Raw genomic sequence first — 27,865 nt, 5'->3', positions numbered from 1 at the left:
CACTGCAGAAAGGGACACACCCCTTGAAATACCATCATATTGTGGCGATATGTGCGAGATGTTAAGCACTAATCAATTCCTCCAGTCACTGGCATTAAAACTTAAAATTAGTCTCCTTGCATGACTGTGCATTGTTTGTGTAATTTAACACAGCATACACAACTACCTTTTTTCTTCAAGTGCTATTGTTACTATGTGATCTTGTGCATGCAAGTTCTTGCTAATGTTCTCTGATGACACACATTTTACCTTGGAAATAAGACAAAATGTTTTCAAGCAATGAATGTAACATCTTTAAATGACACAGTTCATTTAAAAATATATGACATTTTAAAAAAGCGACAATGAAGGCATTATTATCCGGAAAGAGGACAAGAAAATGGACCATGCAGATCTGTAGCTATACAGACAAAACACAGGCACAACATTCTGTAGTATCAAACCTAATTTAAAAGACTTATCGCCAAAAGAATTTCAATAATTCTTATGGATGTAATAATTGGTTAAACATTACAGAATCAAGCATCTTTCCAATCTTTCCAGTCCAATCAAACTTGACGGAATCAAAGTCACATAATTGTATATACTGCACGAGTATTTTAAATTAAGGGCGTAGGTACACAGCCTACATACTGTACAGCTCAGTCATTGTTATATTGATTAGTTACAAAAATTCCAGCACAGATGACTATTCTTTGCATTGTACAACTCCCTGACAATGATGTTTCAACAATATCTATCTTATTTATATACATTTATAAAACCATGAAGTGGATTTTGAACTTAATTCCATACTCACTAGCAGCTCATATCTGTATGACACTGAATTATCTGTAGCTGTTATTTATTTGGCAGGAAAAAAAAAAAAAGAAGCTAAAATAATCAGGCAGCTGAAAGGCCAGTAATGAGGAAGGAGGAGGAAATAAATATCAAAGTATGGCATTGAGTACAGTTGGGGAAGGACCTCTGTTCCGCAGTGGCTCAGCGTCAGATCTCTCCCTGTGCATGGCGCATGTAGTGTAAGTGTAGGTCCAGCTCCCGAGGTAGAGAGCATCCGCAGATCATGCACTGGAGAAGGGGGTTCCGGGCGAAAGGCAGAGGGCGACCAGAGTCCAGCTGATGGGTCTTGGCCAGCTGCGCTGGCTGCAGGAGGGGTAAGGCCTGGGTGCAGGGCAGTCTCTCAGACATGATGCGCTGTTGCGTGAGGTAGTTGTTTTGGGCTGGTGGCGGAATGGACCCGGCTACATCCGGATGGTGGGGCTGATTTTGGGGCAAAGCAAGTGAAGTAGGTGGGGGTATGGCGAGCGGAGGGTGGGGCAAAGAGATTGGGGGTAAACCAAGTGGAGGAGGGGGAGGTATAGGCAATGATGAAGTACGGGGAGGTGGAGGGGGAGGAGCAGGAGGCAGAGAGAGGACAGAGCTGGTCCGATCTGGATGGACTTGAGGGTCCATCATCATCGGCTGCGGCGGTTTCTGTTGCTTTTGTGGCTGATGTTGCTGTTGCTCTTGACCCTCCGCAGGTTTGCTTGGAGAGCTGTGCAATGTCTGTGGCCCTGCTGGAGGTGACTGGAAGCTGAACACGGCACCTCCGTTTCCACGTCGAGAATGGGACTCTTCATACTGAACTGTGGTTGGGCCAATCTTTGCTGACGCAAGTGCGTTGTTCCAGCCCAGAGACTGCGGATGATCTTGCACATCCCCAGTTTTTTTGGGTGAGCTCAGGGTCTGAGGCATTGACACAGGTGCTTGGAAACCCCACACAGCGGATCCGTTACCGCTAGCAGGACGGGGGGACTCTTGCTGAGCTAAAGGTGACCCCATTTGTGCTGAAGCTGCTGCATCAGACCAGCCCAGCTGCTGCTGTTGCTGCTGCTGCTGCTCTTGCCCCTCCCCAGGTTTTTTTGGAGAGCTTAGGGTGTGGGGCGCAGCTGGAGGTGTCTGGAAGCCCCACACAGTTGCCCCGTCGGTACGTGGTGGATGGGGCGACCCGTACTGAACGGCGGCTGGTCCCACCTGCGTTGATGCAGCTGTGTCGGCCCAGCCCACAGGCTGCTGCTGCTGCTGGAGAACTGGTCCATCCGAACGCCACTGCTGCTGCTGCTGCTGCCACTGCTCATGGAAGTTAAACTGGGGGGCATAGAGGGGAGGCTGCTGCTGACCTAGCCTTTCGTGCCACTCTGGCCTTCTTGCAATAGGAACAGGATACGGTGGCGGTGGAGGCAGTGCCGGCACGCCCTCTCCTCCAGCCCACCTGGGCCAGCCCGACACCCACCTGCTCCCTCTCCTGCCCCTACTGCCCCTGCCCCTCCCTCTCGCCCTCTGGGGTGCGATGGGGAGGGAGAGGGGCTGGCTGAGTCCCTGCCGCTTGCGGGCGTGGATCTTCTGGTGCACCAGCAGGCTGCTCAGCCAGGGGAAGGACTTGTTGCACTCCTGGCAGCGGTGGGGCCTCTCCCCCGTGTGGGTGTTTAGGTGGTCGCGGAGCAGGTACGCCAGGCCAAAGCTCTTGTCGCACAGCTGACACTTGTGGGGCTTGTCGCCGGTGTGGGAGACCATGTGCCGCTGCAGCTCGCTCTCCTCGCTGTAGCCCTTGCGGCACTGTGTGCAGCGGTACGGCTTCTGCTGGTGCAGCCTCTGGTGGGTCTTCATGTTCTGGAGGAAGGCGAAGTCCTTGCCGCAGTCGGGGCACTTGAAGGGCTTCTGGCCCGTGTGGATGATCAGGTGCTGCTGCAAGTAGCTGCTGAACTTGAAGCCCTTGCCGCACACTTTGCACTGAAAGGGCTTGTCCCTGGAGTGGATGCGCATGTGCAGTTCCAGGACCGAGCGATGGCGGAAGGTCTTGCCGCACTCGTTACACTTCAGGGGCTTCCGGTTCACCTGGTCCCCCCACCCGCCCCCGGGTAATTCCTCCATGCTGTTATCGTTTGCCTTCTCTACTCCACCGACCTCCTGTTCCACTGGTGCCTCGTGGGTTAAAATATGAGCCTGCAGGCTGGTCAGGTCGGGTAAGGTGAGGGAACAGCGGGGGCAGGCGAGAGAGTGGTCGTGATTTTCATTCTCGTGCGCACTCTCCATGACCATCCCTCCAAAACCTTCCTCCGCCTCATGGATCAGTATGTGCGCCTTCAGGCTGGCCAGGTCGGCCAAGGTCAATGGACAGAGAGGGCAGTTGTGGGACCGTTCGTGATCCTCGGCGTTATTCACGTTTTCCCTGCCCGCGCCTCCAAAGCCCTCCACTGCCTGATGGCCCAGCATGTGCGCCTGCAGAGTGTTCAGGTCCAGGAAAGTCAGAGGGCAGCGAGGACAGGCGTGGGAGAGCTTCCGGTGCTGCCTCCAGTGCGCCCGCATGTTCTGGGCGAAGGCGAACTTCTTGCCGCAGTCCGGGCAGCGGAACGGCTTCTGGCCCGTGTGCAGGAACTGGTGCTGGTGCAGGAGGCTGCCGTACTTGAAGCGCTTGCTGCAGATGCCGCACTGGTGGGGCCGGTCCTCGGAGTGCCTGCGGCGGTGGTCCTCCATGACGGAGCGGTGGCGGAAAACCAGGCCGCACTCAGGGCACTCGAAGGGCTTGAGGGCTGCGTGGGACCGCTGGTGGATGCGTAGGGTCAGGCCGCACTGGAAGCCCTTGTTGCACTCCAGGCAGCGGTAGGGGCTGTCCAGGGAGTGGGTCTGCATGTGGGCATTGACGGACACCCTGTACTGGAACTCCCGGCGGCACAGCGGGCACCGGTAGGGCTTCTCTGGGGCGTGCTGGCAGGGGTGGCACCTCAGCTTGCCCAGGGTGAGGAAGGTTTCCCCGCAGTGCTCGCACTGCAGGCTCCTCCCCTCCCTGCTGTGGGCCCTCCTGTCCACACCCACCGGCGCGGTCTTCTCCTTGTGTTCGCTGCGGTGCTTGATAAGGCTGCTGCGGTGCTGGAATGTGAGCCCGCACTCCTTGCAGGTCAGGGAGGCCAGCTCGTCCTGGTGCGTGTGGAAGTGCCGGTGCAGGTTGAAGGTCTCGCGGCGGGTGAAGAGCTTGCCGCACTCCTGGCACATCAGACGGCTCTTTCTCTGTTTGACCGGCACCTCCGCTTTTTCTCCGACCCCTTTCTCCCCCAGTTCTTCCCTCGTGTCTCTTGCCATTTTCTCCATGTCCTGGGATGGTGAAGACTTTAGCACTTCCATCTCCTCCGCTCCAGGGCTTGATTCTACTCCGTTGTCAATCACTTTCGGTGAAAGGTCTACCTGGACCTCAGTCACTGCACAGAGACAGCAAAGAGTACACCTGTTATTTTCAAAGCAATGCCAAACTAGAATACCAACAAGAACACAAGTCATTCCATGCCAACTCACCCAGAATTCAGAACTTTTCCCAGTTCCTGTCATGGATTTTCTCAAAAAAAAAAAAAAAAAAATCATGTAAAAACTTCTATTAAATTCATGGGACCTTGCAAAATCCTGTAGCTCTACTCCACTTCCAAATACATTTTTAGTTATGATTTTTTGAAGTTTGGCCCTCGGAACTAAATTTCATAATTTTTGTGATTCTTTGTATCTGTATTATAAGCCTCATCAATTGCATATTTTTCACTGGATTGGGTTGAAATTTGTACTGAACATCCAAGAAACCCTAAGGATAATTTGCAACATGTATTCATGTAAATAGTTGTTGCGGAATGTTTTACAGTAATAAAATGAATAAAAGTAAATATTTTTTTACCCAAAGAATCGTTAATTTTCAAAAATTAATATCTCCACTAGTTTTCACTTTCTTGCAACCAAATTTTGATTCTGTGTAGTATTAATATAGTTCTATCACATCTAGAAGTTATTTGGTCCTGTAAAATATGAGCCTGCAGGCTGGTCAGGTCGGGTAAGGTGAGGGAACAGCGGGGGCAGGCGAGAGAGTGGTCGTGATTTTCATTCTCGTGCGCATTCTCCATGACCATCCCTCCAAAACCTTCCTCCACCTCATGGATCAGTATGTGCGCCTTCAGGCTGGCCAGGTCGGCCAAGGTCAATGGACAGAGAGGGCAGCTGTGGGACCGTTCGTGACCCTCGGCGTTATTCACGTTTTCCCTGCCCGCGCCTCCAAAGCCCTCCACTGCCTGATGGCCCAGCATAATCCTATAGCTCTACTCCAATTCCAAATACATTTTTAGTTATGATTTTTTGAAGTTTGGCCCTTGGAACTAAATTTCATAATTTTTGTGATTCTTTGTACCTGTATTATAAGCCTCACCAATTGCATATTTTTCACTGGATTGGGTTGAAATTTGTACTGAACATCCAAGAAACCCTAAGGATAATTTGCAACATGTATTCATGTAAATAGTTGTTGCGGAATGTTTTACAGTAATAAAATGAATAAAAGTAAATAATTTTTTACCCAAAGAATCGTTAATTTTCAAAAATTAATATCTCCACTAGTTTTCACTTTCTTGCAACCAAATTTTGATTCTGTGTAGTATTAATATAGTTCTATCACATCTAGAAGTTATTTGGTCCTGTATAAAAAATTGAGTGCCACAAATCTTGCTAAATATAGCTTCGGAGCTGAAAAACCCACTTTTTGAAGATATTTTGACTGTATATTTTCCCAAGAAGGACTATTTTAATTTCCTTGAAACTTTTTTATGTGAGAGTGTTAATATTCATTGCAGATATATAAAAAATATCAATGTTCTATTACTCCATCATTTAATAATTTTTTGAAAATAGATCATTTTTCATACTTTTCACTGGCTGTAATATTACATTCAGTGGTTTTATTTCATAGGTAGATATTTGTACTATGTTGACTTCAAGGTTTTCTATGGCTGTGTGATACCTTTTGAGCCTGTATTTCATTGGATTCAGGAAATTTGCAAGTTACATCTTGTAATGGCTTGGTTTGTTGCATACTAGATGATGTCATCTTGTTCTGTATATCTGGACAAAATATTAATCTTAGTTCCTTAGCTCAATACACATATGGATATTAACACTTTCCCATACTTATTTTGTTGACAACAGCACACATTATGCCCTACTACCCACCTAATTAGAAGCAACAAGCTAGGCATAGCTTGCCCTCACAGCACAGAGATGGCCCTTATACTCTTAAAAATCTAACCCCGCTAGCTAACAGCTATCTAGCTAGGTTGCGTTAGAACTGACAGCACTGTTATTTATTTACGTAAAATCACGCAACTGTAAGGAACTACATACAGGTAATTAGCTACCGTAACTAACAGAATGTTGTTTAATAACAATTCGTTTTACAAGCTCAACGTCTATCTAACTTACCGTTGTTTCTGACAGACCGCTTTGCATCCCGACGAAGTTCCGACACTTCCTCCCCTTCGGACCATTCAAATTCCCGCTGGCTGTCGCAGGAAACGCCGGGGTGCATCAGGGCCTCCGCTTCGGGGGCCGTTAAGTCTATTACCAGACTGGGTACCATCGCAGCATTGTTTGGCTGGTGCACAATGCCACTTTCAGTCGGACTGGCGCACAACCCCGCCGCACCATCACCAGAGACTTTAGTTTCACAGTTGCTTTCCTTATCATTACCGCTGTCATCATTAGCCACAATGTAACCAGGCGGAGTAGATGTGCACCCATCGTCGCGTTTCTCTGTCATACCCCCTGGGTCATCTTCCAAACTGCTGAGCGGCTCGACGTGGTGTCTCTGGGGCTCTGGTGAATGCACAGCGGCCATTTTTTTTTATCCCGCACACCCCCCCCTCTCGATCCCCACTTCAAAATGCAAGAGACTGGTTATGATGACGTCACTGGCGATCACTCGGACCGTGGTTCACCTCCTCAGCAGTAACCTGTGACGGAGTCCTGGGCGTGCAACTTTCGCAGTTTCAACCATGATGCGTCTTTCGGGAACAGCATAACGCTTTAGTACTTTAACACAAAAATGTATATTTTTCACGTAATCTCTTTGGGTGTGCAAACTATTGACATGGAGTAGACATAGGCTAGCATCCAGTAGTAAGTATGACGCAACATAATTATTCAAATTATTACAATATTATCACATCAGATCACTACATAATTACACTATTTGAATTCCTCTGAACAAAAAGAAAATATGAACAAAACATCAATTTTTATTCTTTCTCATTGTTACAAAAGTCTATGAACCCAGTATGAAATAAATAATTTATTAATATTAATTTTCTTGCTTATAAATGAATCCTGCTCTCTTTGCAATAGTTGTTATTAACACAGAAGAAAGGAGCTTGGATGGTTTATTCCAATGTTCAATCCTAGGTGCCACAGAATATTCAAATTTAGAACTAATTGAAATAAATATTCCAAGCATGCATCCAGGGGACGGACATTAAATTCAGGTCACACCAAACAACAACAGGAATACTCTCTCGGGTTGTCTTTATTTACATTAAGATAATCATATAATACACTTTGACAGAACACATCCTTTAAATATTTACAAGATATAAATTGTGCAAAATAGTACAACAATGCTGAGCTTGATCTGTAGATCCCTTGCATTTTATTTTCTCCAATCAGAAACATGCATGCAAGATAACAGCGCATACAATGTAACTGGCACATTTCTGTTTCAGAAATTGAAGATATGAAAGTAAGATTATGAAAACCAGCGGCTAAAGTGCGTTTCTAAATCAGACCTTTACACAAGTGCATATAAAATGGGAAAACATATTTCCAATTTCATAATATCTCTGTATCGTGAATCAACACAATTTTGATTGTCTATCAACAATAAGGAAAATATTACTGCGAGCTTGTGGTCTTAATGGATTTGAATAGACATTGTTTGTCAGTACTGGTACTTTAAAGATGGGATTTACTTTTCAAGTGGATCCATCTACACCGCTCCAAGGCATTCGTGGGCTGAGAAGACATAACTTTGGTAATTCTGGGGTAACCTAATAATTAATTTCAACTTTATTTCTAAAGAAGTATATTACTAATATTTAAAGCCTTTTTTTTTTTCTTTTAAGCTTTTTGTATTTAGCGCCTTCGCCTTCGTCTCTGGTCACCAGTCCTTCCCCGTCGTGGACGCTGGGTTCTACCAGCCATTGGTACTGATGGATCTGGCTGGACAGTACCATCCAGAATGTCAGGTGGTGCCGGTATGGGTGGCACAACTACAGGTGGATGAATGCCTTGGTGTTGGGCTTGCGGTTGTTGTTGTTGCTGCTGCTGCTGCTGCTGTTGTTGTTGTTGCTGCTGCTGTTGTTGTTGCTGCTGTGTTTCAAGAATTCCCAGCAGCCTTTGCAGAAGCACGTTGTTCTGCTGTAGGCTGATGGAGAGGGCCTCTTGTGAGGCCACCAGTGTCCGAATGTCACGTCTAAAACCTTCCCCGAATTCGCGCAAACTCTGCTCCACCCTGTCCCCGAGATGCCCTGCTGCTTCCCCAAGGCCCCTGAGTTCATCCTCCAACCAGGAGCTGCGTAACGGAACCTCCAGAGGGCCGTGCTGGGCGCCGAGGGAGGGCTGGGGGCTTGGCTGCGGCGTTCCGTTTAAGAACGGGGCACTGTAAAGGGGGGACGGGGGAAGCCAGCGTTCCGATGCCGGGGGCGGCCCCAATCCCAGTCCTAAACCTAATCCCAGTTTGTCTTCCATGTTGTTCTCACCTACCTCACCTTCCCCATCTCTGTCCTCCCCTCCTCTTCCCGTGTGATCTTCATCTTTCTCGAATCCATCTCTGTCAATCCCATCACCGGACACAGCTACCACTAAAAAAAAAAGGGTAACAGAAACAGAGGGGTTTTCTTATCCGAAATGTAAATTTTGAGGATGAGATGAGGTAGAATAAGACCACAGTTAATCATTACTTTTCACCTCAACTGCAAGCCCAACAAAACCCCTTTTTCATTTTCTGTAAACATGTAAATTATGCCCCATCAACTTTTAATTAGTCTTAAAGGTTCATTTTATTACAAATGATCAGTTCTAGTTATGATTAACTTCAACATTTGTATTTATCTGAGGCTTTACGTTTACTAGAAACAGACAGCAATATAAACATATGATACAGTGTTTAGGCCTAGTAATAAATTGGCCCTTTAACAACATATTCAAACATGCTTGGTAGTCTAATCAAACACCTCCTCTGTATTTTTTTTTTTAATCATAGGGCAATTCTAAGAGCCTTTTCAAGATGTAGGCAATGGTTAATAACAAGAGTAAGTCAGCGATATTTTATGACACACTACTCAACATTTCAGTAACAGTTAACCTCCAGATGTGACATACCCACATCAGCATCAGAGAAGCATGGGTAACTGGTCTTCCCCCTGCTCCCTTGCCTTTGACGGGCCGACTGAGGCCTGGGGCTCGCCTGAACAGACCGTCCCAGCATGGAAGCCCCTCTGCCAGGAGGCAGGTAGCAGCTGCGGTGTCGAGCATCAGCCAGCCTGCCCCCATTACGTCTTTTCAGGTCATCCCAGCGCTTCTTGACTTCACGGAGAGTGCGGGGAACACGGGACACAGCGTTGACCCGCTCTAGGATCCCGCCCCAAATCCGTTCCCTCTCCCGCCGCCGAAGCCTTCCTGCCGGGCCGAAGAGCTCACCCTCGCAGCGAGTCACCTCCGACACCAGCACCTCCAGCTCCGCCCCGCTGAACCGGCTCTTTCGTTTGCCCCCGCCCCCGGCTGCCATTACAGCAGACACACTGCTATCTATAAAACACAAGTGAAGTCATGTCTCAGCTAGGTTTCTGTCTCCCTAGAAGATATTATTTTGATAGAGAGCAATTCTTGCTCTCGTTCTGTTTTTTTTTTTTTTTTTGATGTTTCACATTTTTGAGTGGATCTGCTTACTTTGTTCAAGGGGCATGAGATCATCTGCAGACATTCCCGGAGACACGATATTGGGGTGCACGACCACCACGTTGAAAGGGAGGGTCCCAGGCAGCTCCCCATTGTGGTCGCAGCTCCCCTCCGAGTCCTCGTCCTCTCTTGCGAAGCCATCTTCGGAGACGCCGCCCCCAAAGGGGCCTTCTGGAGACTCCACTTTAATGTGCATAGGGGGCGAGTGCTCATACAGCAACCCCCCCTCCTCATAGTACTCAGTCATGGGTCAGGCCCGGTTTGCAGACACACTGACTGGACCAGGCTAACAGACATGCGATCACATTCACTCAACTGCTGACTGTTCCCCACACAGTCCCATTTTTTTGGACACTCACTGACTGACTGACAAAAATGATGAAGTATTCATATGCATGAATGCATACCACACTTTCACTGGTCGGTGGACTAGGCTGACAGACAACACTCAAAAGGCACTGGTATCAACTCTCACACTGCCATGTGCCAACCCACTTGCATATATTGTCACTCATGAGTTGAAACAAAAATAACAGTTTCTAAGAAAGATAACAACTACATGTAGTTGACACACATATACATACACCTGTACTGAGGGCTAAGGCATTTCTAGAAACTCACACAAATGCACTGATATACACAGATATGCACAAACAAGACATAAATGTGCAAAGAAATGTACAGTATTAAAACACTAAGGCACCGAATGAGTGAGATCGCCGCAACTGTACAGACATGTTCATGCACGCCACAGTCACACCAGATAGCAAAACAGCGAAGGGGGGAGTCCTACAGAAAAAGGAACGATAGAAGAAACATTATTAACTCACCAAAATTCTTAACATTTAAGCACAAAAACAAAAATATTCAAGAAGGAAACAAATCCTCAGCTAATGTGGAGTTGTCATTAAAAAATATAGGCTGTCGCATCAATGCGCATTTTTCTGCACCACATCCGCAACGGTTGCGCATTCCGCATAAATTACGCTCGCTAGCTAGCTAGCAAGCTAAAATGTTATAACGTTTGTCAATACATCTGAGAGTGAAATAAATAATTAGGTTGAAAGTTACTGAATGATGTAAAACAGCACAACTCACCTTATTATAATGTCAACAGACAAACGAATAAATAATGATTAAAATAAATTACAAAATAAAATCCCCCTGGCCCTTTGCTACGTAGGCTACGTCTGACTCCTCTAAAAGCCCAAAAATGTACACACTCTCGCGTCGCTGGATATATACGTCACCGAACACGATGCGGACTGTTATGCGGGCTAAGCAAGACAGATTTTTGTGATACACGTGGAACGATTTACAAGTAGTCGCGTAAATTAAAAACTTTGATTTAACATGATTTGGGAAATGGTTTTTTTGAGATCATTTATTATGTTACATTTGTTACATACAGATGAAGCCAGTTAGCAAGTCCAGTAAATCCAGCAACTTCAAAAATATTTATTCTGGTAATGTTTACTTATCAGTTTTACCATTTTGTGATTATTGCCCCTTCGAGTATATGAGGCATTTGATTAAAAATAATAGTCCATATGATCGTCTTCCAGGCAGTTTTGTTCAGAGCATGTGTGTGTCAAACCACTGCTACTATTACTGCTAATAATAAGAATAAAACCATATAAGAACACTCTCACACACTCAAACTTTTATATATTGACGTTGAATGTGACGTCATTGTATATTAATTGTTTAAACTTAGGTAAGAACAGGTATAAACTGAAGTATAAATAATACTGAATTTTGTCACTAGGTTGGTTGCGTCCAAAGCAACTAGTGGTAAAATACAAATTCTAACATTCTATTGCATGCAAAGGCAGAGCACCCAATAAAGCTCCAAGTCTAGAAATTGAGACATATATTAACGTGTACTAAACGTGGTAACGAGTGTTTCACTCTACACACACCTTTCTACAATGGCATACGTCTTTCAGGTCACGTGACAGGATAACGTTCCGAGCGTGATTTATGTTTACAGATATATTTATTCATAACCTGATACTGTGCAGATGGAGCAGCTTTCTATAAAACACAACAACAGTGTCCAAAATTCCACCAGTAAACCCAAATTCCTTCTGCAAAACAAAAGCAAACTGCCTTTGATTTTCCTTTCTTATGCACCGTATTGCAATGTACAGCTCAAAGCAGAACGTTATGATGGTGGACATCAAAACTATCAAAACCCTTTTTTATAGTTGAGAACATAGGCTATTTTACCTCGCAGTTTTTTTTTTTTTTTTTTTGCCAAGAGACATCTTTGGCAGTTTTCGTTTTATTTAGCTACATCTGGAGGGAGCACTAGCACAGCCAGTATGTGGCTTAAGGAATTTAGCTGGAATTCTGTCTACATTTTCTCCCATTTTCAGTGCATTATATTTAACTTCAAACAAATCGATTGTTCACTTTCTCAACGGTACATTATTAACAAGGAATATGTAAATGTGTCAATGCACAATCCCGCCTCAATTTTGCCAGTAGAGGACAGTTTTCTGCATGAATAATATTTTAATGGTTTCTTTGTTTAATTAATGAAATACTTCACCTTTTCCATTATTTTAAAACAAAAAACCTAAGATGAAAATAATCAGAAATGAAAGAAGTTTTTTTTTTTCATAAATAAGCTTCCAGGTAATATTCTGTAAGGCAGTAAAACACTTATCTTGTTGAATTCAGCAAGCATAAACATGTTTAGACACAGTGGTTGTATGTACAGTGTATTACCAGTGGTTTATATTAATTACTTGTGAATTGAGATTTTCTATTAAAGAAACATATCCCACAGTCCTACTATCGGTAGAAAAAAAACAGCTTCTTATCACATTTCTATTTTAGACCAACTGCAGATTTCCATTGCCAGGTGTTCATTCCCAAGTTAGTCTTTAAAGGACAGTCCTTGAATGTACAAAATGCACAGCTGAATTTGCTGACAAGGCTCTGTTTTAATCTGGTTGATCATTGCACTTCACTGCTGTAGTGACATGGTGAATGTGTGTGGACATAGCAATCAAAACTTGGTAGGACCAATGTGCAAGTAGTCATTTGCATGAGAATACATGATGAGTATATTCCTTTTCTGTTATTGTGTCATGTACCCCTCCTTCCCTCTACAGTTACGATCTACTGTAATCTATGTACTATATTTATATTGAAAAGTGGGCCATAATGTTCATTAGTATATATGAAGTATTTGGTTCAGCCCAGTGGGGCCCATACATTTGTTCTTTTTGCAATGGGTCACTCATGCCAAAATTTTGAATAGTGTTAGGAAAGAAAGCAAAAATCTTCAAAGATAAAGTAACAATCAAATGGATATTAGGGAAGAATCATAAAGAAGCAATTGTTTAACAAGATAATGTATGTTCCCTTTGGTCTATGTGCCATGATACATTTTTTTGGAAAACTGGAATGCTATTTTTGTACGGAAGAAATCAGTTTTGGGATTTTTATATCTGTCGATATAAAAAAAAATAGAAAAAAATGTATGTATTACAGAGCAGTCTGTTCTTGTCATGATCTCACCCATGCTCCACAACATAACACAGCTGAGCATGGGGGTATAATAACATCATGATTCACACAAAGTCTCTGGATTTCAGTTTCAGTCCATCTCTGCAATGAGCAGCCACGTTTTCTGGAATGTAGTGATTTACCACACATGTGTCATGCCAGACATAAGAGCACTGGTAACTATATTGGCCTTGTAAAAGTACACACTCACTACATTTCCAATGTTGCCATGTAAAGGAAATGTAGAGGAGGACACAAGAAAAACATTACTTTCATACATTGGTGCTAGCCAGATATCATTTGTAAACATAAAGAAGTTTCCTCTGAAAATGTTTTAACTTGTGAATCAGGGATTCACTAAAACTAAACACTTATGCCAATCATGGGCACCTCTGTGTGTTGACAGAGGGTGAAAGACTACTTCTTACTGGACAACAGCAATAAATCCCTTTGCACTTTTGATCAATTTATTGTGCTTTTGTGGTAGCACATAATCAGACATTACTGAGAGAGAGATGTTTTAAAAAACAACTGCAAGCAAGTTCTCAAAATGGATATTATCATTACTACAATGATAATATCAAGTGTAGTGCATTGGTAAGGAGCAGGGATCATAACCAAAAGTTGCTGGTTCAATCCCCTGCTGGGGCCCTGCTGCAGTACCCTTGGGCCAGATACTTAACTCAGAATATCCAGCTGTATAAATGGATAACATGTAAAATTTGTAACCTGTGTAAATCCCTCTGCATAAGAGCATCTGCTAAAAGCCAATAATGTTAATAATGTTAAAACCTACTCAAGGAAGAATCAAAGGAATGGGAATATCTTTCCTTATTACTTTAAGAATATGAACAATAAGTTGAGACCATCTCTTTCTGCAAATATTCCACTATAATCTAACATTACAGTTGTAATGCGCAATGTCTTGGTCTAATGTCTGGGAATGTAAAGTATTATGTTGGTTTTTATACAAATAACTTTGCTGGATCTTTTTTTTTCATAATTATGATTATTGTTAGTTGCTCAAATGGTTGGTAATTGGCATTATTGTCATGGATTGTCTTGATCCAGCAAAAATCTTATTAAAATTTAATAGATTAAAAACCATAAGATGAATGCCATATGTAGTGTACAAGACAAGTTCTTATTAAAATCATGTACAGTACTGTGTTACAACAGTATGTATGTAATACATACTGTAAATCAATGAAAAGGGAAATCTAATGTTACAACTCCTTATACTTAATGTGTAAAATGAACAAACATCCATCATTCAAAATGGACATCTTTTAGACTAATTTCAATGTTCAAGTACCATGTATACATTTACCCAGAATTTGGCATAGTGTTCCTGCATACTGATTAAAATTGACAGATATGTAAAGACTACCTTTAAGCCAAATTTTTTTTTTTCAATTGCCATATGTCTGTTCCCAGATGGGTTACTCTTTAATTAAACGATATAAGTGGGAATATACAGCCTTCAGAGGAGAGAGATAATGGTGATACAGTGAGTATAAAAGAGACCTCACACAAAGCTTGAGCACTGAGGAGCAGACCGACGAAGCAAAGATGAAGTTTCTTATTCTACTGGCCTTGTTTGGAGTGGCATGTAAGAGAAATGTGTGATGTGGTGTGAGGTTTTATATTGTTACTTATTATAAGTGATACATTTAATCTTTTGTTGTTCTTGTTGATTTCCTGAGTACTTGACAGACGTTTATGGAATAGCACAGAGAAACAGAGGAACAAAGCCATGGTCAGTTACTAGATTTGCTAGAGGACATATTTAAAGGCCTTTGACGCTCATTCTTCAGTTTCTCCCTTGTAAGTCTACATTGCAGCCACACACCTACAGATTGTTGATGACACGTTCATCTATTCTCTCCCAGTCGCTGCCCCTGTTGAGGACGACGATGACAAGATTGTGGGAGGGTACGAGTGCGGGAAGAACTCTGTGCCCTACCAGGTGTCCCTGAACGCTGGATATCACTTCTGTGGAGGCTCTCTCATCACCAGCCAGTGGGTGGTGTCTGCAGCTCACTGCTACAAGTCGTAAGTGTACACCCATAAATAAAAAATGATGTTATTATTAATACATTTTCACTGCTTTACTTGCCTGCCTTTGTCATAAACCTAGCAAGGGTCTATTAGTCAACAAAATAGGTTTTAAAAACACAGAGCATCTACAACGTTCTTAAGAAGCTTAATGATAAAACAGGCTGTTCAAAACTAGTGTAGTCATTCCAGCTATAATGTAGAGTGTACTAAACACTGTGTCATACCTGGTCTTGAACACTCTGTCGGTCTCTGCTCCCACTAAGAATCGTAGTAAATTATTGCATGTGTGTTGCATAACTTAATGAGTAAAAAATACTTTAACTATCAGTTTTGCCTGTATTTAGATGTATCGTATCAAACAGCAGCGTTGTACAGTGGAAACCGTTCAGGTTTTTTATGCCGAGTTAGTTAAGTTTGACTCTTAAATGTGTGGCGAGACACTTTCTTTTGAGTATTGCACCCAAGTAGAAGATAATCATTTCCTCTGTTAAAAACTGTTCATCAGATGAATAGAAAAGACCATTGGCATCAACACTGTGTACAAATAACCCTTTTAATTGCATTACCTTAGCAGACTAATCCAACAGCAACTTCCATAGCTTACATTTTTCATGTTATCCATTGATACAGCTGAATATTTACACCTACAGCTTAGATTAAGGGCCTCGCCCAAGGGCACAGTAGTAGTGCTCCACCTGGGAATCACACCACCAGCATCCGGGTTATGGGCTCTGCTCCTTACCACTATGCCACAGTGCTGCCCTTTTCCATCAGCCCATCATTTCCTGTCCAACACACTGATGCAAAACTAATCTACCTGCGATACCGTCTGTCTGCAGCCGCGTCCAGGTACGTCTCGGTGAGCACAACATCGCCACCAACGAGGGCACCGAGCAGTTCATCGACTCCGCCCTGGTCATCAGGCACCCCAGCTACAACAGCCGCAACCTGGACAACGACATCATGCTGATCAAGCTGAGCAGGGCCGCCGCCCTCAACAGCTACGTTCGCACCGTGTCCCTGCCCAGCAGCTGCGCCGGCGCCGGCACAAGCTGCCTGATCTCCGGCTGGGGCAACACCCTCAGCAGCGGCAGTGAGTGATGCTCGACCCCATTGCCCATTTTTGTGGGGTGCAGACATTCATTTACATTTGCATTTATTCATTTGGCCGACGCTTTTATCCAATGAGATCCAATGAGATTTACTAGTGAGGCAGAGTACATCACAAACAAAACAGCCACATAAGGAGTCAAGAATATTAGAAGTGCAACATGACCAAATTTCAATAGTGGGTCAGACAAGGTACAAGCTAGGTAGTAGAGTTAAAAGTGCATGAAACCATAGAGTTAAATTTTTTTATGGAAAACAAAGTTTATAAGAAATTGCTCTTGAAGATAATGAGGGACTCAGCAGAATGGATGAAGTGTGGAAGTTCATTCCAAACTCATTCAAAAGCATCTGGAGAATGAAAAGTCCCCCCCCCCCCCCCGACCCGGTCTCTTCCACAGCCAGCTACCCCGACCGTCTGAGGTGCTTGAACGCTCCCATCCTCAGTGACAGCAGCTGCAGAAACTCCTACCCTGGACAGATCACCTCCAACATGTTCTGCGCCGGCTTCCTGGAGGGAGGCAAGGACTCCTGCCAGGTAAAACCCAGATCAGCCAACTGGAATTTTCAATAACTCCATTACCACTCCATTACAACTCAAGATGAACTTGATTGAACTTGTGTTTTTTTTTTTTTGTATGGTGGAATATTAATTCACCCCCCCCCCCCCCCCCACCAACCCTATCTTTCTCTCTCTCTCCATCCCTCTCTCAGGGTGACTCTGGTGGCCCCGTGGTGTGCAACGGTCAGCTCCAGGGTATTGTGTCCTGGGGATATGGCTGTGCCCAGAGGAACAAGCCTGGTGTCTACGCAAAGGTCTGCAACTACAACCGCTGGATCCAGAGCACCATTTCCTCCAACTAAGACAAGACATGACATATACGGGCAGGCAGAATCTTGAAAATAACGTTTAGCATTGGTTTGCAAATGCTGTATGTGTCTGCTTTGTGCTTGTGTTTCCAGTTAACGAGTTTTACAGACAAGAAGTGGTGTATTCAGACTGACTGGAAGCTAATGGCAACAGCAAATGTTATGTTTGAATAAACAATTCTCAGTTTACCTGCAAACAGTGTACTGCTTTTCTTTGTTTATAGTTGTCCACTAGTTTCATCTCGCTGAAAGTAGCACTTCATACAAATACACACATTATATAATAGTTGAACATGAGTTCCAGTCAAATTTGATTTCCCGGAAAAACTTGCAGGCCAAATTTCTCCCCAACATATAACAAACACAGATCTGGTTCAATGTCTTCTGCACTATTGTTCTGACTTTCTTTGATGAACTAAGCTGAAGGGAGAAAACAGCACACTAAATGGAATACATGAATGTATTGTAAGTGAAATTTACCATACCACAACCAACATTCAGAGTGGCCCTAAGGTTATAATTGTCCAAATTCACATTTGCATCTACCTTTTAAAACTAGCGAAATGTTGTGTGCTTACACTGTCAACCAGTGAAGAGATCTGCGAGTTTGCTTTTCAAATGCACAAACATTACCTCACTTCTTTCTTAATCATTTCTCCAGTATGGCAGTCTAAAGGGTTCATTCAGTAAATTGGGACAAAACGTTATTTGAATTCTTTGGGCAATAAAATGCAAATTACAAGGAGGGTAGAATCAATGAAAATTGATGGACTCTGAGTTAGCGCAGTCAACACTGAAAGTCATTTTAAATCCAGCAGAGACTTCAGTGCTGCATGCCTACCACTGAGTAATCAACAATTGGTGTTACATCAGTGATTGTAACACAATCAGAGGGAAATAAGAGTACTTGTGCATTTTAATTAATGTTAGTTCACTGTAAACTTATTAAGTAGATGTGCATTTCAGTTCAAGCAACACTGTGTCTTCTGTAGTTAAGGATACTTTGCTAATTAATCCATTTTTGGGAAACTGCCTTTCAGTACTTGGGGCAACTACAATTACTTAAAGTCTTGGAAACTCCTGGACAAATATCCCTATATTTGTCATGATACTTATGTCTATAGTGATGAAGTTTTTGATTTTGAAAGACCGTATGAAACAGATGAACTCCATTAAGAGTGATATACAGTATGTGGCCATTTCAATCGCCATTTGTACATTCCCATACAAGTTACTATTTAAACAAAATGTATAGGTGGAACAACCTTGAGAAAATTAGATAGCAGAGGGTCAGAATGAGTATAAAAGAGGGCTTGTACGATTGCTCAGTACCAAGGAGCAGACGAACAACGCAATCATGAAGTTTCTCATCCTGCTGGCTTTGTTTGGGGTGGCATGTAAGAGAAACTCATCCGATTCTGATGTCAAAAATCTTATTTTGTAGACATGTCCACATAGATGTGGGCTTTTTTTAACATTGATTCGCTCATTTCTTTACTTAATGTGTAAACAAACTCTCAAACTTTTATTTCAAATTAGTATCTAATAGCCAAATACAGAGGATAAAATATTGATTTTAACACTGACTTCCATTTGTTTTCTCTAACCTTCATTTAGCCAGATAGTTCAAGTGGGAATTTATTTCTCATTTATAATGACAATGTTGCAAAAACAACTTCTCTTGAGGGTGGGTAGAGTGGCCGTGAAGCTTTATAATGTAACTCAACAACTTTCTAGCAAAACTACACTGGAATACACAGTGGACTCCTCTTTCTCACAGTTGCCGCGCCTGTGGAGGATGACGACGACAAGATTGTGGGAGGGTACGAGTGCAGGAAGAACTCTGTGCCCTACCAGGTGTCCCTGAACTCTGGATATCACTTCTGTGGAGGCTCCCTCATCACCAGCGAATGGGTGGTGTCTGCAGCTCACTGCTACAAGTAGTAAGTGCAAAACTTTCTGTTAGCATATATACGACTTTTCCTGCATGCTAATACCATATACTAATACCTGTCCCCAGTGGGCGATATCAGGGTCATATAATATAATATAATATAACATAATATAATATAATATAATATAAATCAAAACACCACACACCAAAGTCATAGAAACCACTGTGCTAAATAGAAATTGGTGGGTCTTTCTCTGTTCTCCACAAGGCAGTGGTTTCCTGAAACCTAAAATTACTTAGATTACACTTGTTGTTTGAGAGAATAAAAACTATAATTTTAAAAGCTCATCAATTATACTAGGAATATAATACTGTATAGATGCTGATATATTGTTAGCTACTGTAATTAGTTCATCATTAGCATCAAAAGCTATACACTTCTGTTCTTCTGTGCTGGAAATTGCTTTGGATAAGAGCATCTGCTAAATGAATGTAATGTAATGTAATTAGCTAGCTAAATCACTTTATTATTACTATTACTATAGCCATTTCCTACACAATGAAATCTTATCTGATGAAAAATCACACCTGGGCCTCCATCTCTTCACAGTCGCGTCCAGGTCCGTCTCGGTGAGCATAACATCGAGACCAACGAGGGCACCGAGCAGTTCATCAACTCTGCCCTGGTCATCAAGCACCCCCGCTACAGCAGCCGCAACATGGACAACGACATCATGCTGATCAAGCTGAGCAGGCCCGCCACCCTCAACAGCTACGTGCGCACCGTGTCCCTGCCCAGCAGCTGCGCCGCCTCCGGCAGCCGCTGCCTGGTCTCCGGCTGGGGCAACACCCTCAGCAGCGGCAGTGAGTGAATTTGCACCTGGTGTCTACGAATCACCAGTCGTGCTTTGCTTGTCGGGCTAGGATACCTGGTGCACCCAGGCGCTCGGTGACTCAAATGGGCAATTTGAGTCACTGAGTGCCGATATCCAAGTATTGTGCGATGAGCAACATGTGATGAATTGGTACCTGGAATCTCTGGACCTGGAAAATACCTTCTGTACAAAGTATGACTGCCTAAAAGGTTAAAATTTACAATGTAGTAAACAGTGCCGTATAATAAAAATACCCCTATCTTGGATCATTTACAAACTAATGACAAATATACTAATGACAGTCAGGGCAATACTTGCCTGGGAGAAAGGCTTACACTGCTGGGGACAGAGCTGAATGAGCTGTCTCTCTGCTCCTGTCTCCAGCTTACTACCCCGACCGTCTGAGGTGCCTGGACGTTCCCATCCTCAGTGACAGTAGCTGCAGAAACTCCTACCCTGGACAGATCACCTCCAACATGTTCTGCGCCGGCTTCCTGCAGGGAGGCAAGGACTCCTGCCAGGTAAAGTGAATTGATTTTTTTGGGGGGGGGGGTTTGCACAATAAATATTCAATAACATTTGGGATCAGCTCTTCCATGCTGCTAACATCTTTTTACTCAGTTTCATGTTTTCTATACACCTGTAGCAATTTTGGATGTGCCCGTGTTTCTTCTGCTCTGAGACTGAGGTAAATTTACAGAGGGCTCTCCTCCTCCTCTTTCTCAGGGTGACTCTGGTGGCCCCGTGGTGTGCGACGGTGAGCTGCAGGGTGTTGTGTCCTGGGGATATGGCTGTGCCCTGAGGGACCTGCCTGGTGTCTACGTCAAGGTCTGCAACTACAACTCCTGGATCCAGAGCACCATTGCTTCCAACTAAGACAAGACCTGACATGCACCGGCAGACAGCAGGCTCTTGATAATACCTGTCAATAGCTAAATAAACATCTGTATTGAAATAACTGGAAATGCTGTATTGGTGTGATTTACTCATTAATGCAATCAATGCGTTATCTATGAGTGTACTTTTCGGGGTGTTAAGACATTGAAGACCATTAACAAAATTTACAGACCAATAACAGTCTCTTACAGGATTTGCAGGGTGTCATGTGAATAATAATGAAAATTCCATGGAGGTTTCCCCACACAGTTGATATAAAAGGTATTCGTTATGAAAAGTTAACAGAAGTTAAAACAATTAAAAACAATTATCAATATGTACATTACAGCACCAAATAAAGGATCGATCCACTTAAAGATGACAAACATTTTTAATAACTAGACAGATTAAATAATATATACACCAAAAGACAGAGCTATTCAGTTTTAGGAGACACACCTAATCTAAATTTGCACATGCTCTTGTTTCCTTTTAAGGTAATCAATAACAATTTTGAAAGTGTGCTGCAAATGATTTTCCATGTTGCCTCCAAGAACAAAAGATATAATGAACCAACCTCTTACAGAAGGGGGTGTGAAATTGTTGGAATTATTGTGGGAGGAAACTGCACCACAGATTATCATGAATAATCTGTATTCAGCATGACTGAAATTGCTAATAATACATTCTATTTACACCGAATGAAATACAAACATTCCAGTCCATAACAATCTCAATCAAAAAAAAACCCTTTCCATACCAACACGTCTTCAGGAAATGCAGCCCATCGCATTTCATTTTGCTGGCCTGCTGCTCCTATCCCAGTTACCTTCATATACCTCCCTTTGGTCGTTATATCTCTGCTCGTTCAGTCTCACATAGCCTCTCTTTTAGCTTGTGTGCGTCTCGGTGTAGTGCTTCATCAGGGTGCTCTCCTGTATGAATCTCTCTCCACAGGTGGAGCAGCAGTAGGGCCGCGGCTGGCCTCGGGGTGGCCTCAGAGGAAAGCACCCGGGGTTAGCTTGGCTAGACGGAGGCAGCAGCGGGGAGGGGGGGTGCTTGGCGATCATGTGACGGCCCCATGTGCGAGGGTCTGTGAAAATGATGTGGCAGTGGAGACAGCGTGTCGAACCGGCTCCGCCTCTGTCACTCTCCTGGCCTATAATATGGAGACAGCACAGGCCGGGCCACATTACTAACATGGCTTGATTCCTCCTGGAATTAAAGACTGAGCAGAAATAAGAATAAACTGTTGGCGAATACCAACTGGGGGCGGCAGTGTAGCACAGTGGTAAGGAGCAGGGCTCATAACCAAAAGGCTCCTGGTTCAGTTCCCCGTCGGCGCACTGCCACTGCATCCTTGGGCAAGGTACTTAACCCACAATTGCCTCAGTAAAATATCCAGCTGTATAAATGTATCATATCATGTAAAAAATTGTATCATGTAAAAAATGATAACCTATGTAAGTCGCTCTGGATAAGAGCAGCTGCTAATTGACAATAATGTAATGTAACGGTGATAATGTAATGTAATGATTATCAACAGCTGAGACGGACTTACTGTCAGCTGCGCACTGCTCAGCTGTGCCCCCCGTCTGCCTCGTCACTCTTCCCCCGCCGTCTCTCCTCTCCTCCTGTGCCGAGTCCTCATTGGCCGGAGGCATCAGGCTCCACTTGCTGTGCGTGCGCTGGTGCGTGGACAGCAGGCGGGAGGAGGGGAAGGTGCGGTCGCACACGCAGCAGGCGAAGACGGTCCGCCCCCGGAGCTGCCGCTCGTACTCGGCAGGGTGCTTGAAGCGTAGGTGCCTCTCCGCCGTCTCCGCGTCCCGGAACGTCATGAAGCAGCGCACGCACTGAGGAGACTGGGCCAGCTGGGCTGGGTGTGGCAGCAGGGAACACGGTGAGCATTTAGAGGGACAAGGCTTCAGACTTCAGACTTTTTCAGAGATTTTTCCCTATTTTTTAATGCAGTACCAGTCAAAAGTTTGGATACACTTTCCTTTGTTTTTTACTATTTTCCACATTTTAGAATAAGAGTAAAGAAACTGTGAAATAACACAAATGGAATTATGCATTGACCAAAAAAATGTTATAAGTAAATCACAACTATCTTATATTTTAGATTTTTCAAATTTTTTTTTTTATTATTTTTTATAATAATTATTTTGGAAAGAAATTCATACAATAACTCCACTATTTATATTTGTCTAAGAAACACACTTCAAGCATTCAGGCTTAAGTCTCAAGATGCCTTTGAATGTATGTTTCCCATGACATTAATCAGGTGGGTCCAAACTTTTGACTGGCACTGTAAGTATTTAAATATAAATGTATGATTTAATTTTTGTAATAGACAAAAGTCCACTAAATTTGGCAACTTTTTGTGGAACTGTATGGGGATATACTTTTATCGGATGCATTATGTTCAAATTATGCATTATGTTCATTCCAGCTTCCTTTCATTTACATTCCAGTTGAGTAGAAAGGGCTGGTGAATGGAAATGCAATAAAAACACCAGCAGAGAGAAACACCTCACACCTAAGCGGCTTGTGGAATCGCAGGACAGCATCGCCGCGGAGCCTTCCTCCTCCTCCCCCTCCTTCCCGTCCTCCTCCCCCTCCCTCTCCTCGCCATGCTGGCTCTCCCTGTGGCTCCTCAGGGCCTCCGGGCTGCGGAAGCTGCGCCCGCAGTCCCGGCAGGGGCGGCGCGGGAGGGGGCCGCGCGCGTGCGAGCGCCGGTGGGAGGCCAGCCTGCGGAGCGTCTTCAGGGTGCGGCCGCAGACGCCGCAGACGTAGCGTGACTGGCCCACGTGGCTCCGCTTGTGCATGATGAAGGCGGTGGGCCGCAGGAAGCGGTCGCCGCACACTGGGCAGCGGAACTCCAGCTTGGCCCCGTCCCCGTCGGTGCCCCCTGCCCCTGCGATGCCTGTGCAGCAGTGTCCCGTCAGCTCCCAGGAGGAGCTGAAGCAGCGCTGGCACAGCCTGCAGCGCCACAGAGAGTCTGCACCCGAGCCGTCCGCCGCGGCCATCGGGGCCCACTCCTTCTCCTCTCGCCTTCTCTTCTTCATTTTCTTTCCTTCTCTCTCTCCTTCTTCCAGATCATCGGGGTCTTCCTTTGGGGCCTGGACAGGAACAGCACAGGGTGGGGAATGACCTAGGGGGTGGAGTGCTTGGGGAGAGAGACATATTTAGATATGAATTTCATAGCTGTGTACATACAATTTGCAATAGTGCAGAACTTACAAGAAACGGGTTGAACTGATTTATATGAACTATTGTTTTTGTTTGTCTCACAAACAAAACAGCCGGGAAACAGAATGAACTTTCAAATGTTTACTGTTACTTGGAGTAACTCACATACAGTGCCACTATGGCCTTACAAAAACAAGAAGAATTATACTGTATTGGCATTAACAGCTGCACTATGCACAAACATGAATTCAACAGTTTTTACACCAAAAACTGATGCACAGCAATCAAACTGACATAGTGGATGTAACTGGATATAAGAACTGAAACTTCTTCACTCCAACAGGGATATACCAACCTGAAGGCTCCCTTTCTCCCTCTTCATCCTGCTCCTGTTTAATGTGCAGCAGTGATGTCTCCTGAGGCCCACAGAGCTGCTCCTCTCGCTCTTCCTCTTCCTGCTTTACAATCACCATCAGGGTGTCCAGGTCCAGAGTTCTTCCCTTTACACAAACGGCCTCCATTGCAAACTGGCAGGGACAGAAAGTGATGCGATAATGCACAGTCCAATAATGATGTAATAATAGTTATAGTGATAGTAATGCAGTAATGCACAGAAGGTTCTGTGTGCAGAGGAGTGCTGGCTGAAAAGGATTCATGTGACCAGATGTGCGCTTTGCTGAAATAACCTGTATACAATATTTTACATGTATTAGCACATCATTATTAGGGGCCGCAATGCAGAGCAGTGGGTAAGAACTGTAGTCTGGATTCTTAATAAAGCAACTGGAATTTCCCATCATCTTCATCATCATCATTATCATTATCATTATCATTATCATTATTATTATTATTATTATTATTATATTACGGAGAGCAACAGTCATGTGAAGTTGTCTGAGTTTAACTGTAGTTTGATGAACATACATTTGTGCAGCTGCACTTCCAGTTGAGCACAATTGTCTCCCCAAATGGCCTTAAATGTGCAATATAAATGTTAAGTATATCAATATCAAAGTAAGAATTAACATTAAATAAGGCAATCCAAGAAAACCTCAGTGATAGTGTCTGGAACGGAACGAGTGAGTTAGCTCAAAATACAAAATATGTCAGAATGAGACGTTACAAACTTAAAAGTTAGTTTTTTGTTTTGGTAAAACGTAAAACCATAGCATGTTTGCAAGAAAATTTCTCGATGTTGCACATATGGTTTTCCGACATTACTGCGCGTATTTTATTGAATACGTAATCTGCAGAATGTTTCCATATTGTGTGTGGCCTTGAACACGTCATAACAACTTAATAAAGAGAGCCACAAGCTCAGACCACAATCCATGCTCACAAAACATAAATATTCTTCATTAAACATCTGCAACAGCACAAGATTTTTTTGAAACGGACGTTTGCGCAAAACGCGCTGTCACATTCGTTCATCATCTCTACCAAATTCATGTTGCATGAACCGATAACATTCAGGTTAAAACATTGATGAATTACCCCGAAACAAACACTGTAAGCCCAAATTCCAAGCAAATTTCAAGTTTTCTAGCAACGGAAATGTTCGGCTCCAATAATAAAAAGCGTCAAGCTAATTAAAAAAAACATAGATCGTTACCATACTTTACCTTACCCAACCTTCTCAACTAATTATTGACATAGTATATCCGCTTTTTAACCATTATGATGCATTACATATCCTAATTACCCAAGCCATAAAGGCAAACTTTATCTAAGCTTACCACCGTTGCTTTCCTTCTTAAACTGTACCATACAACAAATATTCAACCCGTTAGCTTTTATCTGTACCGCAGCAACACAACGTGAACTCTTCTGTGTATCGCTCATACTATAGCATACCCAACAAAACCCTAAACTTTTAAATGTTTCGAACAGAATGAAAAGTGCATTCACGAATGAAGTAAACACTTTCCATACGTGGTTTCCATACGTACTTTCGGGCTGACGCACACAGAGTAAAATAAATTGGTGTACTGGTATTGCTCCAAGGAGGAAATTCGTTTTGAGGCGCCCGCTCATAGTAAAATGCATTGCCGCAGTATACGAATCACGCTACAGTATACGAAACATAAAAATGTCCCGTGTTTGCTCTATGCATATTAGCTTATCTGCGATGTTAATGGTGTTCTTGCTTGATTGACTAAGGCAAAACTGGTTGTACTATTCACAACCACGTTATTGCACATCTTTCTCATAATCCTTATTAGCGCACGAGTTGTTTTACGAACGATATCCCTTGCAACTGTTACTCGTTTGTATCCATAAAAGGTGTGCAGGGTGTAGGTTCTCAACAAGATGCCTCTTGAAGAAACTGGTGTTGCGCGCTATGCTCGTTTCTTGCCATTGCATACTAGACAAGATTCACACGCCCTCACAATTGTTTCGTTTCTGACCATTTCTCCACAACGCCTCAATTTTCATATCGAACAGTTAGTCAATTAACACGATCGTAACGACTTAGAAGACACGGTGACAATATTATTTGCAAAGGTACAGTTGCGTTTTCTTTCTCTCAGCTCTGTTACAGTGAACAGCACGGAAATAACGTAAGGTCGGAAATTTCATTAGGAAAACCTACTTTGATCACTCATAATACATTAACGGCTATACATTCAGTTCTTTGTCACAGTGTGCGTATTTTCTACCATATAGCTGACAACAAATGCGTTTCATCAAGATAGTCTGTGTTGGAGTCAAAGATGTACTTTTAAATGAGAACGCTTTTTAAACCTCGTCGATTAAAACAATCTGAAATAAAAACATGCATATAATATAACATAGAAGCAGAAACTCGTTATTACCTTACCTGACTCACTCCACTAGTCTGGACAGGAGTCCCTGGTCCAGTTCAGTATTATGTGGTTCAAAATTCTTCAGGAATATACAAGTCAGCTAATCATTGTCAAACTGTCGTTGTGCCCCCTTCAATAGATACCCGTCCATTCTCAAACGTCAGCTTACAGTAAATCACAAACAATGTCAACGCATGTTCATCACCCTCCCACTACTACAAGACAGGCTCCAGTGTTTATTCTCTCCGACTGGATACAACTGTCGCTTCATGATACGCTTCAAAGATGGATTGGTTTCTCCTGCCCCGTTACGTCGAGTGTGACCGTAATACCCACATACACGCGCCCTTACTTACCTCTAAGAATCCCACACCGTAGTACACCTACAATAATAACCACCTCAAGCGTTTTAACTTTGGCTGTCTAATCACATGATGCTTTTTCACTATGCGAAAGCTGATCATGTATCTATGATGTGGCTTTATCTTAACACTAGCGTATATTTAATTAAAAGCCGGAAAATAGCTCGGTCCGCTTATTCCGTTTTACATGTATCCCATTGGCTATAAAAGATACATACACACGTTTTCAGTGTGTCATAACTTAACAATTGTATAGGCATTTTAAGCCACTCCCAGGCAAAACATCGACATATTAACTGAAGTAAACACAGAAGAAAAACATTAAAAATGTTTACTTTATTTTTTACTTTGTCTGCAACTTTCTTAATGACATTTACAAGGGATAAAAAAGGAACCTCTTGAAAACTGTACAAACATCTGTTGCTTTAACTTCTACTTCGCAATGTTCCCACTTTAAAACTAAAAACCTTTTTTGTTTAAAGATCTAACGGAGGCATTTGCACACATGGT

At 43.3% G+C, this 27,865-nt stretch overlaps 6 protein-coding genes across 7 annotated transcripts; 2 read left to right on the top strand and 4 right to left on the bottom strand.

Moving 5' to 3' along the window:
• Positions 1-822: 822 nt before the first annotated feature.
• zgc:66448 (uncharacterized protein LOC327401 homolog) lies at positions 823-6,676 on the bottom strand. Its single transcript, XM_036538027.1, has 2 exons — positions 6,262-6,676; positions 823-4,232 (listed from the first exon to the last, which is right to left on the bottom strand). The coding sequence occupies exons 1-2, from the start codon at positions 6,674-6,676 to the stop codon at positions 988-990; spliced, it is 3,660 nt and encodes a 1,219-aa protein (XP_036393920.1). The 3' UTR covers positions 823-987.
• Positions 6,677-7,354: 678 nt separating this feature from the next.
• On the bottom strand, positions 7,355-10,966 carry si:ch211-261d7.3 (myb-related transcription factor, partner of profilin). Its single transcript, XM_036538048.1, has 4 exons — positions 10,888-10,966; positions 9,781-10,578; positions 9,214-9,639; positions 7,355-8,693 (listed from the first exon to the last, which is right to left on the bottom strand). The coding sequence occupies exons 2-4, from the start codon at positions 10,034-10,036 to the stop codon at positions 7,966-7,968; spliced, it is 1,410 nt and encodes a 469-aa protein (XP_036393941.1). The 5' UTR covers positions 10,037-10,578; positions 10,888-10,966; the 3' UTR covers positions 7,355-7,965.
• A 3,907-nt stretch (positions 10,967-14,873) lies between these two features.
• LOC118784067 (trypsin-3-like) lies at positions 14,874-17,343 on the top strand. Its single transcript, XM_036538058.1, has 5 exons — positions 14,874-14,923; positions 15,204-15,366; positions 16,212-16,469; positions 16,885-17,017; positions 17,194-17,343. Exons 1-5 carry the CDS (start codon positions 14,884-14,886, stop codon positions 17,341-17,343), a joined length of 744 nt encoding a protein of 247 aa, XP_036393951.1. The 5' UTR covers positions 14,874-14,883.
• Positions 17,344-18,706: 1,363 nt separating this feature from the next.
• Positions 18,707-20,994, top strand: LOC118784068 (trypsin-3-like). 2 transcript variants are annotated; one of them, XM_036538060.1, is made up of 5 exons: positions 18,707-18,746; positions 19,130-19,292; positions 19,854-20,104; positions 20,503-20,639; positions 20,845-20,994. In XM_036538060.1, the coding sequence occupies exons 1-5, from the start codon at positions 18,707-18,709 to the stop codon at positions 20,992-20,994; spliced, it is 741 nt and encodes a 246-aa protein (XP_036393953.1). The 2 variants fall into 2 exon arrangements, with proteins under 2 accessions (XP_036393953.1, XP_036393952.1); XM_036538059.1 differs by having other exon boundaries at positions 19,854-20,107.
• A 531-nt stretch (positions 20,995-21,525) lies between these two features.
• On the bottom strand, positions 21,526-23,589 carry LOC118784071 (zinc finger protein 48-like). The gene is made up of 3 exons (XM_036538063.1): positions 23,534-23,589; positions 22,556-22,870; positions 21,526-22,153 (listed from the first exon to the last, which is right to left on the bottom strand). The coding sequence occupies exons 1-3, from the start codon at positions 23,562-23,564 to the stop codon at positions 21,885-21,887; spliced, it is 615 nt and encodes a 204-aa protein (XP_036393956.1). The 5' UTR covers positions 23,565-23,589; the 3' UTR covers positions 21,526-21,884.
• Positions 23,590-23,650: 61 nt separating this feature from the next.
• LOC118784385 (zinc finger protein 672-like) lies at positions 23,651-27,257 on the bottom strand. Its single transcript, XM_036538616.1, has 4 exons — positions 27,008-27,257; positions 24,542-24,713; positions 23,750-24,163; positions 23,651-23,673 (listed from the first exon to the last, which is right to left on the bottom strand). The coding sequence occupies exons 2-4, from the start codon at positions 24,705-24,707 to the stop codon at positions 23,651-23,653; spliced, it is 603 nt and encodes a 200-aa protein (XP_036394509.1). The 5' UTR covers positions 24,708-24,713; positions 27,008-27,257.
• Between the last annotated feature and the right edge of the window lie 608 nt (positions 27,258-27,865).

Source organism: Megalops cyprinoides, chromosome 10 (genome assembly GCF_013368585.1).
Source record: "Megalops cyprinoides isolate fMegCyp1 chromosome 10, fMegCyp1.pri, whole genome shotgun sequence".
NCBI classification, from domain to species: domain Eukaryota; kingdom Metazoa; phylum Chordata; class Actinopteri; order Elopiformes; family Megalopidae; genus Megalops; species Megalops cyprinoides.
The sequence above is the reverse complement of the archived record's forward strand: the minus strand, read 5'-3'. Positions and strand labels throughout refer to the sequence as shown.

Excerpts from the sequence above, each read along its gene's own strand:
- zgc:66448 (XM_036538027.1), bottom strand. The coding sequence starts at position 6,676 with ATGGCCGCTGTGCATTCACCAGAGCCCCAGAGACACCACGTCGAGCCG. Across the intron at positions 4,233-6,261 it reads GCGGTCTGTCAGAAACAACG|TGACTGAGGTCCAGGTAGAC; the intron begins GTAAGTTAGATA and ends GTCTCTGTGCAG.
- si:ch211-261d7.3 (XM_036538048.1), bottom strand. The coding sequence starts at position 10,036 with ATGACTGAGTACTATGAGGAGGGGGGGTTGCTGTATGAGCACTCGCCC. Across the intron at positions 9,640-9,780 it reads TCTCATGCCCCTTGAACAAA|ATAGCAGTGTGTCTGCTGTA; the intron begins GTAAGCAGATCC and ends TGTGTTTTATAG. Across the intron at positions 8,694-9,213 it reads CTTCTCTGATGCTGATGTGG|TGGTAGCTGTGTCCGGTGAT; the intron begins GTATGTCACATC and ends TTTTTTTTTTAG.
- LOC118784067 (XM_036538058.1), top strand. The coding sequence starts at position 14,884 with ATGAAGTTTCTTATTCTACTGGCCTTGTTTGGAGTGGCAT. Across the intron at positions 15,367-16,211 it reads GCAGCTCACTGCTACAAGTC|CCGCGTCCAGGTACGTCTCG; the intron begins GTAAGTGTACAC and ends GTCTGTCTGCAG. Across the intron at positions 17,018-17,193 it reads GAGGCAAGGACTCCTGCCAG|GGTGACTCTGGTGGCCCCGT; the intron begins GTAAAACCCAGA and ends TCCCTCTCTCAG.
- LOC118784068 (XM_036538059.1), top strand. The coding sequence starts at position 18,707 with ATGAAGTTTCTCATCCTGCTGGCTTTGTTTGGGGTGGCAT. Across the intron at positions 19,293-19,853 it reads GCAGCTCACTGCTACAAGTA|TCGCGTCCAGGTCCGTCTCG; the intron begins GTAAGTGCAAAA and ends ATCTCTTCACAG. Across the intron at positions 20,108-20,502 it reads CAACACCCTCAGCAGCGGCA|CTTACTACCCCGACCGTCTG; the intron begins GTGAGTGAATTT and ends TCCTGTCTCCAG.
- LOC118784071 (XM_036538063.1), bottom strand. The coding sequence starts at position 23,564 with ATGCTGTCCTGCGATTCCACAAGCCGCTTAG. Across the intron at positions 22,871-23,533 it reads CGATTCCACAAGCCGCTTAG|CCCAGCTGGCCCAGTCTCCT; the intron begins GTGTGAGGTGTT and ends TGCCACACCCAG. Across the intron at positions 22,154-22,555 it reads TGAGCAGTGCGCAGCTGACA|GCCAGGAGAGTGACAGAGGC; the intron begins GTAAGTCCGTCT and ends TCCATATTATAG.
- LOC118784385 (XM_036538616.1), bottom strand. The coding sequence starts at position 24,707 with ATGGAGGCCGTTTGTGTAAAGGGAAGAACTCTGGACCTGGACACCCTG. Across the intron at positions 24,164-24,541 it reads GGGAGAAAGGGAGCCTTCAG|CACTCCACCCCCTAGGTCAT; the intron begins GTTGGTATATCC and ends TCTCTCCCCAAG. Across the intron at positions 23,674-23,749 it reads CCGCACCCTGAAGACGCTCC|CTTCCGCAGCCCGGAGGCCC; the intron begins GCAGGCTGGCCT and ends CTGCGGGCGCAG.